Here is a 13,374-nt window from a genome sequence, read left to right as displayed (position 1 = left end):
CCAAAACCAAAACCAAAACTGAAACACAAAAGGGTGGTTTTGGCAAAAGCAAGCCAAAACCAAAACACGAAAGTGGAATTAGAACCAAAACCAAAACACTAAACACGAAAAGTGCCCGCCGCACATCTCTAAATTACTCAGTGCCTCAAACTGCGGAAAACTGACTTTAGCACTTTTCCCCTTTTTAGAATATTTGACACATTTCTCCCAGACGAGCATATTTAATTATTTATCAAGACAATTTTTAGTAAAATAATGAGAAAACTGGTGTTATCACATCCATTTCACATTAGTTTAGTATTACAGAAATATATGAAAGGGCATTTGGAGGACAATACGCAAACTTCTCCTCCAAGCCCTTACATTCTCATATTTTAGTAAGCAGATCACAGCCTTTATTGAGAAATGTGAACTGCCCAACTTTACTAAATTTAAATTGTAAAATAATAGTTGCGGAGCCTTGTGATAATAATGCCATCTTCAGATAACGTTATGCCTGACAGGCATAAAAGAGCAAGGAGCCGGCGCCTATGATCAGTCTTTTATGTCTAAATAGAACACAGGCAGATCACTGAAGAAATCATAAAAACTTACCTGCACGCTGCTGCAACCAGGGCTGAGTATCCGGCACCTACTGTCTGTGACTCCGGTCAGCTTATGCTGCGAAACACCTGGCCGGCATCTCAGTTTCCTGATCAGCTGACAGAAGTCACAGCAGCAGCATGAGGAAAGTGTTAACTTAGCTGGGAGAGGGGGGTGGGGGTCATGGTTGGGTGGTGGTGGTGCTGGGGTTTTGCCAGAGGATCATGCACGGTCAGACTCTCAGGGTATACCCTGAGAAGTGTGGTGGAGAATGTTGAAAGGGCAAATACTATATATATTTATTATATTTTAAACAGTAAGTATATTAATCTTGGTTACTACGATTTGTTTCTTTTACCAGTCAGAGTTCATACTGAAACAATTTTTAAACATACCTTTGTTGTAAACATTGGTGGGCACTTGGACGTCACTTAAAGTGATGTTAACAGGTAAATTATTGAAATGGTCGTGGGGTAACAGCAGAAATTCCTTTCCCAGATCCACATAATTCCCATCTTCATCTCGCTCATTTATGAGAACGGCATTGAAGTATTCATACTACAGAGAAAGAAAATGATCATAATTTCTACGGACCCTTTACTTATGTTTTCATCGTTAACAAATTTATAAGAATAATGAAATAACTGTCAATATAAATCAAAGCCAATTACATCAATCTATAGGGGCCCTGATGGTAAATTGCACATACAGTATATTGTACATAATTTATGCTGAAAATGCCACATGTAAATATCAAGCATCGCAAGGTCTGTAACAGTATTGTTTGCACCCAGTTTATGTTAGGCATATGTCTCATACACTTACACCTCTGCTTTTAAACATTTTTCGCCTGTAAAATCTTCATTCACTATTAGGTGTCTATGGGTCTGATTGATCATATGCCACATTTTAAATGTACATGGGATAGGATAATATCATTGCCAATTTAGTAACAATCTCTTACTGGAACACAGGCTCCGATAAGAGCCCATCCCGGTGGAGAGCTGGAAGAAAAGTGATAGTTTATGCTATTGTGCTGCTTTCGGTTCCAGATCACGCGGCGTTCTTCACATGCACAAATGACAGCCAGAGCATGCATTATCGGGTGTGGGATTATGAGCTACAGTTATCCACAGACTACTAAAGGCTAATGCTATCTTCAGATGGCGTTAGCGACCAGAGGGTAAATTTACTAAAATAGGAGTTCTATTTAAGATGGGAAGTTGCCCATAGCAACCAATCAGATTGCACTTCTCATTTATCTAGTACCTTCTAGAAGATAATACCTGGAATCTGATTGGTTGCTATGGGCAACATCCCATCTTAAATAGAACTCCCATCTTAGTAAATTTACCCCAGGGCTAAATTCCATAATGCACTTGATAAATCCGAGAGCCCCATCCCTTCCCCATCCCGTTCTCCAGACACAAGTGGGATCCTTTGTCATTTTCATGCATATCTTTATCTACATACTTGAATGCATGAGACTACTTTATGGGGATCTATATATGCAAATAACAGATATTTCTTGAAGTAGCACTTCTTTAAATCCTGCAGCCGTGCCTGCCCACAGGTGTACACCACATCATAAATAAATCACATATATTCACAAAGTGGTAACCTAGGTGCTGGACTTGAATCAATCACCCTCTGTCTAGTAATTTATATTAGTAAAACCGTTTGCGTTCAACTCTCAAGGGTTTCTCCATTAGCTTCATATAACAAATGGAATCACACTAATGATGTGTACACACGGTGAGATATTTTCTTCCGATTTTGACTATGGGGGTCATTCCGAGTTGTTCGCTCGTTGCCGATTTTCGCTATACTGCAATTAGTCGCTTACTGCGCATGCGCAAGGTTCGCATAACGCATGCGCTTAGTTATTTTACACAAAAGTTAGGTATTTTACTCACGGCGTAACAAAGTTTTTTCATCGTTCTGCTGATCGGTGAGTGATTGACAGGAAGTGGGTGTTTCTGGGCGGAAACTGACCGTTTTCTGGGAGTGTGCGGAAAAACGCAGGCGTTTCAGGGAAAAACGCGGGAGTGGCTGGAGAAACGGGGGAGTGTCTGGCCGAACGCTGGGTGTGTTTGTGACGTCAAACCAGGAACGAAACTGACTGAACTGATCGCAATGTAGGAGTAAGTCTCGAGCTACTCAGAAACTGCTAAGAATTTTCTATTCGCAATTCTGCTAATCTTTTGTTCGCAATTCTGCTATGCTAAGATACACTCCCAGAGGGCGGCGGCTTAGCGTGTGCAATGCTGCTAAAAGCAGCTAGCGAGCGAACAACTCGGAATGAGGGCCTATATACAGTAGTCAAAATCGTAAGAAAAGTTAATGCAAATAGCAAGGTGAAAGTCACCTTGCGATGCCGATGTGTGGTCCCGCACAGTCGGCATCGCAAGCCTAGATATGTGGCACCCCTGAAAGTGGATTGTGGCACCACAAGTGACAGCATGCCCTTGTGTGATCTAGAGGCATGCAGCATACAGCTGTGGCACTACAGATTTCAGCCTGCCCTTTTATATTGAGACAGATCTGCAGGCCACAGCTAAAGAAGCCTGTGGTCTCCTACCTGACTGGCTGCCTGCAGGGAGAGAATGGAACCTTGACCTAGACAGCACAGGAGGGAGGAGAGGAGTTCCTGCTTTTGGTAGGAAAAAGTCAAGTGTGCTGAAGTGTGTGCAAGTGGTACACTGTGAGGAGAAAAGTGCATATGGAGTGTTCTGAAAACAATTTATATACTGTATTTATACATTTAATTGTCTTTTATTTTACATCACACACACACACACACACACGCGACGTCATCAGTGGAAGCCGGTGACGGAGCTTGTGAGCGTGCGCACCGCACACCGCGTGCAACCGGAAGCTGACCGAGGGAGACCTTACACGTGGAGACTATTTAGGAAAGCACACTGGTGGTTTTGTGTTTGTTTTGTGTTTGTTTCACTAGTCTGAGCACCTTGAAAAAAAAACGCCTATGGGCGTTGAAACGTCGGTATTATGCTCACCATGATGCACTATTTGCACTTTAAATAAATAAGCTACTTTTTTCAAAAATCCGCGGAGTGCCGCCTGGTCCCTGCCTGGGGGAATTATCTGGTTATTCTGTACCAGTGGACTGCATCTTGTATACATTTATGGGATGGCACCCCGGTGGCTGCTATAACAGTGAGTGCCTGCTATATCCTTCTTGCTATATATATATATATATATATATATATATATATATATATTTATATATATATATTTTTTTCTGCATGAGTATGATTAATGGCTGTCTAGCGTCCTCTGCAGCCTGCTGTCTTCCTGGTGGCACTTGTAAGTGCTTAATAAAAGTTTACTTTATTTTAATTACAGTACATATATGTCCATGTGCATACATATATACACATGTATATACATACATATAAACACACACACACACAAATATGATATATATACATGCATATACGTGTACAGTATGTATGTATATATATATATATATATATATGTATGCATGTTTAATATGCTATGTGTATATGTATATATATATATATATATATATATATATATATAGAGAGAGAGAGAGAGAGAGGTGTATATACGGTATATATATATATATATGTGTAGCTATATATATTGTAACACTGTAGGGGTGCAAGGTGCCTTTTCCTGGGGAATATGGCAGGACGCAGCAGCTGAGGAACAACACAAGTCCAGTTTCTGGTACAACTGACCCCGGCCAGTTTTATTGAAACAGAAAATAAAACAAACCCCAAAATAAAAATACCTTGCCTGTCCGGCACTAACTAAACATAAGATGTTCCTAACTGTCACTAAACAAAACACAGAGTTCTTCAGTACATACTGTATAGCTTACTTGCATCAGAAAGCGTGTCTCTCACACACAGACCCTGCAGCCTTCCCAGGCAGTCTGCCCATACTAATCAGGTTAGAAGCACTATATCACTCTTACACAGCTGAAACCCTGATTAGCCCTCTGTGAGGCCAAAGACCCGAACTGGGCCCAATGTCTAGAACTCGCCTTATCTCTCTCTCAGAGCCTTTACCCAGCTTTTACAGCAAACTGAAAAGGTTCAGACAAAACAAAAAGCATTTTTCCTAGAAGTTAACATTTTCTAAAACATGTAAGACAAGAACCTGGGACAAATATACCTGCCCTCAAACACTATCCCAGTGTTCTTGTCACATATCCCCCTCCCCTGTTTCGACCTAGGGGCCGGAACACTTGTAGCCCCCAAACAGAAGATGCGAGACAATGCATCTGCGTTGGCCAATTGTGTTCCCGGTCTATGTTCGACAGTAAACTTAAAGTCCTGCAACGCTAGAAACCATCTAGTTACACGAGCATTCTTGCCTCTATTTACATACATCCATTTTAAAGGGGCATGGTCTGTCACTAGTCTGAATTGTCTACCCAAGAGGTAATATCTCAAGGTATCTAGTGCCCACTTAATGGCCAAAGCCTCCTTTTCCACAATGGCATACCTTTTTTCATGCTCATTGAGTTTCCTACTCAAATAAATGATAGGGTGTTCGTCCCCATCTCTGGTTTGGGACAGCACAGCACCTATCCCTACCTCTGAGGCATCTGTCTGTACCACAAATTCTTTTGAAAAATCTGGTGTTATCAACACCGGTTGTGAACACAAAGCCACTTTTAACGCTTGGAACGCCTTTTCTGCATCAGGGTTCCATTTCACCACATTTGACTGCTTCCCTTTGGTAAGGTCTGACAACGGCACCGCTGTGGTCGCAAAATTAGGAATAAACCGTCTATAGTACCCAGTAATTCCCAAAAAAGCCCTTACCTGTTTTTTATTCACTGGACGAGGCCAGTTTTGAATAGCATCAACTTTATTCAATTGGGGCCTAATCAGACCTCTGCCTATGGTGAAGCCCAAGTATTTGACCTCCTCCATTGCGAGGCAGCACTTCTTTGGGTTAGCAGTTAACCCTGCCTCTCTGATTGAGTCCAGTACTGCTTGTACTTTAACCAAATGTGACCCCCAGTCTGTACTGTGAATTACCACATCATCCAAATAGGCAGCTGCATATTTTCTATGGGGCCTCAAAATTTTATCCATCGCCCGTTGAAAGGTTGCTGGAGCCCCATGCAACCCAAAGGGTAACATCTTATACTGGTACAGCCCCTCCGGAACCGAAAAGGCTGTTTTTTCTTTGGCGCTATCAGATAAAGGTATTTGCCAGTAACCTTTGGTCAGGTCCAATGTGGTGAGAAACCTGGCTGTTCCCAGCCTTTCTACAAGCTCGTCCACACGGGGCATGGGGTATGCGTCAAACTTGGACACCTCATTTAACTTACGAAAGTCATTACAGAAGCGTATGCTACCGTCGGGCTTCGGGATGAGCACTATGGGACTGGACCACTCACTGTTAGACTCCTCTATGACTCCAAGTTCTAACATGGTTTTAACTTCCTTAGAAATAGCTTCTCGCTGAGCTTCAGGAATCCTATATGGCTTTAAATGAACCCTGACCCCTGGTTCTGTGACAATGTCATGTTTTATTATGGTCGTTCGGCCAGGCAGCTCTGAAAATACCTCCCTATTTTGGATGAGAAATTCTTTAACCTGATTGTTCTGATCAGCTGATAATGTCTCTGACACCTTCACTGCGGGAAGCAACCGGGGTGAAGACACCGAAGGGCAAGGCTCCGCTGACAGAGACAACCTATCTTTCCAGGGTTTGATTAAGTTAACATGGTAGATCTGTTCGGGTTTTCTCTTTCCCGGCTGGTATACTTTGTAATTAACCTCATTCACTTTTTCCCTAATCTCAAATGGACCCTGCCATTTAGCTAGGAATTTGCTTTCCACAGTGGGTACCAAAACAAGAACTCTATCTCCAGGAGCAAATTCCCGTATCTTGGCACTCCGGTTATAGACCCTCTGTTGAGCACTTTGGGCCTGTTCCATGTGCTCTCTGACAACAGGTACCACGGCTGCAATCCTATCCTGCATTTGTGTTACATGCTCAATAACGCTTCTATAAGGAGTGGGCTGTCCTTCCCACGTCTCTTTGGCAACATCCAACAGCCCTCTGGGGTGTCTACCATACAACAAATCAAATGGAGAAAACCCCGTAGAGGACTGAGGAACTTCTCTGATGGCCATTAACAAGTAGGGCAACAAACAATCCCAGTTTTTCCCATCTCTCTCAACAACCTTTTTTAACATACTTTTTAATGTTTTATTAAACCTTTCCACCAACCCGTCAGTTTGGGGATGGTAGATGGACGTCCTGAGGTGAGTGACCTTAAATAACTTGCACAATTCTTTCATGATCCTTGACATAAATGGAGTACCTTGGTCAGTCAAAATTTCTTTTGGTATTCCCACTCTACTAAATACCTGCACCAGCTCCCTAGCTATCGCCTTGGTTGTGATAGTGCGTAAAGGGACAGCCTCAGGATATCGAGTGGCATAGTCCATAATTACCAGGATATACTGATGGCCCCGAGCAGACTTTAACAAGGGCCCCACGAGATCCATGGCTATTCTGTCAAACGGGACCTCTATAATAGGCATGGGAACTAGTGGGCTCCTGAAATGGGGTCTAGGGGCATGATACTGGCATTCAGGACAGGAAGAACAATATTCAGACACTTCTTTATAAACCCCTGGCCAAAAGAACCTTTGTAAAACTCTTTCAGTGGTTTTTTCTGCCCCTAAATGTCCTGCGGTAACGTGACTGTGAGCTAAATCTAGTACCGTTCTCCGATAAGGCTGGGGAACTACCAGCTGTTCCACCACATCCTCACCCCTTTTGACAATGTGGTACAAGAGCTCATTACAGATGGCCATGTGGGGATACGTAACCCTGTCACCTGGTACCACAGGTTCCCCATTAACAATCTTAACATTCTCTCTAGCCTTTATTAAGGTAGGATCCTTTAACTGTTCAGACGCAAACAGATCCTTCTTTACCTCCAGGTCAGGCACGCTTTCAGTTCTAACTACTATGTCTCTGTTCCCGGCAAGAGGGTCCTCACTGGACTCCCCATCTGTCACTTCCCCAGCCAAACTAGCAAAAGGCAAAGGGCCAGAAAGTTCCGAAGACCCACGTACATCCATAAAATCACCGGTATTATCAACTGGCTTTTTACTTCTCACATCTGTTGATAACCGTGATTCCCACAGTTTCCAAAAATGAGGAAAATCCCTCCCTATTATGGCCTCATGCACCAAGGTAGGGACCAGTCCCACTTTAACCATTGCTGACCCACAACAAGTTTCTATATTCACCTCAGCAGTGGCATAATGTTGGGTATCCCCATGTATGCAAGTTACCCCAATAGGTATTTGCTGGACCTTTAAGGGGTTCACTAACCCAGCTTTCACGAGGGTAACTAAACTTCCTGAATCTAGCAAGGCCTCTACCCGGTTACCTTCTAAGAACACATCACACATTTGTTTTTCCAGCTCAGGTGAAGGTACCACAGTACAGGCTAACCTAGCAAAGAAAGATATTCTGCGACATTCAAAGGCAGCATCACATTGCATGGGTTCTTGCGTGACTGGGCAATTGGCAATAACATGACCTGGCATACCACACCTAAAACATTTAACCACACGATTATCAACCCATTTGGGCAGCATAGACCGTTCTAGCCCCATTGGCCTGTTTCCAGGGCCAGTGTTTACAGTCTCTCCAGCCTTGCGTTCTCTTAACCGCCCAGCAACGTTTTCCCACGGAACAGTCTTACCAGTCTTTACTGAAGGGCGCTGTCGAGGATCTATGGGTTGCTGGGTGGTCATCAGTAGTTCCTCTGCTGCCAAATACCTCTCTACCATGTCCACTAATTGGTCAGCAGTACCCGGGTTTCCATGGCTCACCCACTTGCGCAGGACCATGGGCAAAGATCTCAAGTAGCGGTCCATGACGACTCTTTCCACCATCTGGGGACCAGTTAATGTCTCTGGCTGTAGCCATTTTTTTGTTAGCTGAATAAGGTCGTGCATCTGGGAGCGCGGAGGCTTCTCCATGGCGTACAGCCAACGGTGCACCCGTTGTGCTCGTACTGACAGCGTGACTCCCAGGCGGGTCAGGATCTCAGTCTTTAGTTTATCATAGTCCCGAGCCTCAGCAGGGCTTAAATCAAAGTAAGCTTTTTGGGGCTCACCTGACAGGAAAGGTGCCAGCAGACTGGCCCACTGTGCTTTCGGCCAGTTCTCACGCTCGGCAGTCCTTTCAAACGTGGTCAGATAGGCCTCCACATCATCAGCCTCTGTCATTTTCTGCAGGAAGTGACTGGCTCGTATAGAACTAGAGCTGGTTGGAGCACTGACGGCCACATCTCCAACCCGAGCTGCAAGTCTCTGCACCACTTCTGCTAAGGCCTCTCTATCCTGACGCTGTTGCCTGTAAAGTTCATCAACAACTGCCTGCTGTTGTCTCTTATTTTCCTCCATTGCCACCTGCTGTTGTCTCTTATTTTCCTCCATTGCCACCTGCTGCTGTCTGTTGGCCTCCTGCTGTAGTCTCCAATTTTCCTCCATTGCCACCTGCTGCTGTCGGTTGGCCTCCTGCTGAGCCGCTGTAGCTTGCAGCAAGGCTTTAAGCAGATCCTCCATGTCAACAGATTTTTCAGGCGGCTTTGCAGCTGCTTTCACTTATGCGCAGAACGGCCTGCTCGCATTCTCCACCAAGTTGTAACACTGTAGGGGTGCAAGGTGCCTTTTCCTGGGGAATATGGCAGGACGCAGCAGCTGAGGAACAACACAAGTCCAGTTTCTGGTACAACTGACCCCGGCCAGTTTTATTGAAACAGAAAATAAAACAAACCCCAAAATAAAAATACCTTGCCTGTCCGGCACTAACTAAACATAAGATGTTCCTAACTGTCACTAAACAAAACACAGAGTTCTTCAGTACATACTGTATAGCTTACTTGCATCAGAAAGCGTGTCTCTCACACACAGACCCTGCAGCCTTCCCAGGCAGTCTGCCCATACTAATCAGGTTAGAAGCACTATATCACTCTTACACAGCTGAAACCCTGATTAGCCCTCTGTGAGGCCAAAGACCCGAACTGGGCCCAATGTCTAGAACTCGCCTTATCTCTCTCTCAGAGCCTTTACCCAGCTTTTACAGCAAACTGAAAAGGTTCAGACAAAACAAAAAGCATTTTTCCTAGAAGTTAACATTTTCTAAAACATTTAAGACAAGAACCTGGGACAAATATACCTGCCCTCAAACACTATCCCAGTGTTCTTGTCACAATATATATATATATATATATATATATTTATTAGTGATGAGCGGGTTCGGTTCCTCGGAATCCGTACCCCCCCCCCCCCGAACTTCACCCATTTTACACGGTTCCGAGGAAGCCTCGGATCCTCCCGCCTTGCTCGGTTAACCCGAGCGCGCCCGAACGTCATCATCCTGCTGTCGTATTCTCGCGAGATTCGTATTCTATATAAGGAGCCACGCGTCACCGTCATTTTCACTCATGCATTGGAGATGATAGCGAGAGGACGTGCAGCGTTCTCTCAGTTTCTGTGTTCAGTGTGCTGCAAATATCTGTGCTGTGTGCTGCAAATATCTGTGCTCAGTGTGCTTGCAAATATCTGTGCTCAGTGTGCTGAAAATATCTACGTTCTCTGCCTGAAAAACGCTCCATATCTGTGCTGCATTGTAGTATATAGTAGGAGGACAGTGCAGAATTTTGCTGACCACTAGTATTATATAGCAGTACGGTACAGTAGTCCACTGCTCTACCTACCTCTGTGTCGTCAAGTATACTATCCATCCATACCTGTGCTGCATTTTAGTTGTGCGCAGTATATATAGTAGGAGGACAGTGCAGAATTTTGCTGTGACCACCAGTATATATATAGCAGTACAGTACAGTAGTCCACTGCTCTACCTACCTCTGTGTCGTCAAGTATACTATCCATCCATACCTGTGCTGCATTTTAGTTGTGCGCAATATATATAGTAGGAGGACAGTGCAGAATTTTGCTGACCACCAGTATATATATAGCAGTACGGTACAGTAGTCCACTGCTCTACCTACCTCTGTGTCGTCAAGTAGACTATCCATCCATACCTGTGCTGCATTTTAGTTGTGCGCAGTATATATAGTAGGAGGACAGTGTAGAATTTTGCTGTGACCACCAGTATATATATAGCAGTACGGTACAGTAGTCCCCTGCTCTACCTACCTCTGTGTCGTCAAGTATACTATCCATCCATACCTGTGCTGCATTTTAGTTGTGCGCAGTATATATAGTAGGAGGACAGTGCAGAACTTTGCTGACCACCAGGACATATATAGCAGTATGGTACAGCAATTCACTGCTCTACCTACCTCTGTGTCGTCAAGTATACTATCCATCCATACCTGTGCTGCATTTTAGTTGTGCGCAGTATATATAGTAGGAGGACAGTGCAGAAATTTGCTGTGACCGCCAGTATATATATAGCAGTACGGTACAGTAGTCCACTGCTCTATCTCTGTGTCGTCAAGTAAACTACAAAAGTTCAGTAAAATGACCCAAAAATCAAAATTAAAAGCGTCTGATGAGAAGCGTAAACTTGCCAATATGCCATTTACGACACGGAGTGGCAAGGAACGGCTGAGGCCCTGGCCTATGTTCATGGCTAGTGGTTTAGATTCACATGAGGATGGAAGCACTCATCCTCTCGCTAGAAAACTGCAGTGTCACTCCTAGATGGGCCAGGTGTTTGTGTCGGCTACTTGTGTCGCTTAGCTTAGTCACACAGCTACCTCATTGCACCTCTTTTTTTCTTTGCATCATGTGCTGTTTGGGGACTATTTTTTTTAAATCTGCCATCCTGTCTGACACTGCAGTGCCACTCCTAGATGGGCCAGGTGTTTTTGTCGGCCACTTGGGTCGCTTAGCTTAGCCACACAGCTACCTCATTGCACCTCTTTTTTTCTTTGCATCATGTGCTGTTTGGGGACTATTTTTTTAAATCTGCCATCCTGTCTGACACTGTAGTGCCACTCCTAGATGGGCCAAGTGTTTGTGTCGGCCACTTGGGTCGCTTAGCTTAGCCACACAGCTATCTCATTGCACCTCTTTTTTTTCTTTGCATCATGTGCTGTTTGGGGACTATTTTTTAAATCTGCCATCCTGTCTGACACTACAGTGGCACTCCTAGATGGGCCAGGTGTTTGTGTCGGTCACTTGGGTCGCTTAGCTTAGCCACACAGCTACCTCATTGCACCTCTTTTTTTCTTTGCATCATGTGCTGTTTGGGGACTATTTTTTTCATCTGCCATCTTGTCTGACACTGCAGTGCCACTCCTAGATGGACCAGGAGTTTGTGTCGGCCACTTGGGTCGCTTAGCTTAGTCACACAGCTACCTCATTGCACCTCTTTTTTTCTTTGCATCATGTGCTGTTTGGGGACTATTTTTTAAATCTGCCATCCTGCCTGACACTGCAGTGCCACTCCTAGATGGGCCAGGTGTTTGTGTCGGCCACTTGGGTCACTTAGCTTAGCCACACAGCTACCTCATTGCACCTCTTATTTTCTTTGCATCATGTGCTGTTTGGGGACTATTTTTTAAATCTGCCATCCTGTCTGACACTGCAGTGCCACTCCTAGATGGGCCAGGTGTTTGTGTCGGCCACTTGGGTCACTTAGCTTAGTCACACAGCTACCTAATTGCACCTCTTTTTTTCTTTGCATCATGTGCTGTTTGGGGACTATTTTTTAAATCTGCCATCCTGTCTGACACTGCAGTGCCACTCCTAGATGGGCCAAGTGTTTGTGTCGGCCACTTGGGTCACTTAGCTTAGCCACACAGCTACCTCATTGCACCTCTTATTTTCTTTGCATCATGTGCTGTTTGGGGACTATTTTTTAAATCTGCCATCCTGTCTGACACTGCAGTGCCACTCCTAGATGGGCCAGGTGTTTGTGTCGGCCACTTGGGTCACTTAGCTTAGTCACACAGCTACCTAATTGCACCTCTTTTTTTCTTTGCATCATGTGCTGTTTGGGGACTATTTTTTAAATCTGCCATCCTGTCTGACACTGCAGTGCCACTCCTAGATGGGCCAAGTGTTTGTGTCGGCCACTTGAGTCGCTTAGCTTAGCCACACAGCTACCTCATTGCACCTCTTTTTTTCTTTGCATCATGTGCTGTTTGGGGACTATTTTTAAAATCTGCCATCCTGTTTGACACTGCAGTGCCACTCCTAGATGGGCCAGGTGTTTGTGTCGGCCACTTGGTTCGCTTAGCTTAGCCACACAGCTACCTCATTGCACCTCTTTTTTTTCTTTGCATCATGTACTGTATGGGGACTATTTTTTAAATCTGCCATCCTGTCTGACACTGCAGTGCCACTCCTAGATGGGCCAGGTGTTTGTGTCGGCCACTTGGGTCGCTTAGCTTAGCCATCCAGCGACCTCTGTGCAAATTTTAGGACTAAAAATAATATTGTGAGGTGTTCAGAATAGACTGGAAATGAGTGGAAATTATGGTTATTGAGGTTAATAATACTATGGGGGTTTTTTTTTGTAAAAAAAACACCCGAATCCGACAAAAAATTTTCAGGGAGGTTTTTCCCAAAACGCGTCCGAATCCAAAACACGGCAGCAGAACCGAATCCAAAACCAAAACACAAAACCCAAAAAATTTCCGGTGCACATCACTAATATATATATATATATATATATATATATATATATATACACATAGACACACACACACACACACACACACACACACACACACACTAGTTTTACGGACCCAGCATATACTGGGTTACTTCA

At 44.3% G+C, this 13,374-nt stretch overlaps 1 protein-coding gene across 6 annotated transcripts in view; it reads right to left on the bottom strand.

Moving 5' to 3' along the window:
* CACNA2D3 (calcium voltage-gated channel auxiliary subunit alpha2delta 3) overlaps nucleotides 1-13,374 on the bottom strand; it is a 2,000,770-nt gene that overhangs the window by 1,181,213 nt on the left and 806,183 nt on the right. For all 6 annotated transcript variants that reach the window (XR_010186941.1, XM_063940834.1, XM_063940836.1 and 3 more), the window contains exon 6: nucleotides 978-1,140. Coding sequence is in view for 5 of the 6 variants with exons in the window: in XM_063940834.1 (XP_063796904.1) it covers nucleotides 978-1,140 (163 nt within the window). In the remaining variant the exon portion in view is untranslated. The remainder of the gene's footprint in view (nucleotides 1-977; nucleotides 1,141-13,374) is intronic.

Source organism: Pseudophryne corroboree, chromosome 9 (assembly GCF_028390025.1).
Source record: "Pseudophryne corroboree isolate aPseCor3 chromosome 9, aPseCor3.hap2, whole genome shotgun sequence".
NCBI lineage: Eukaryota > Metazoa > Chordata > Amphibia > Anura > Myobatrachidae > Pseudophryne > Pseudophryne corroboree.
The sequence above is the reverse complement of the archived record's forward strand: the minus strand, read 5'-3'. Positions and strand labels throughout refer to the sequence as shown.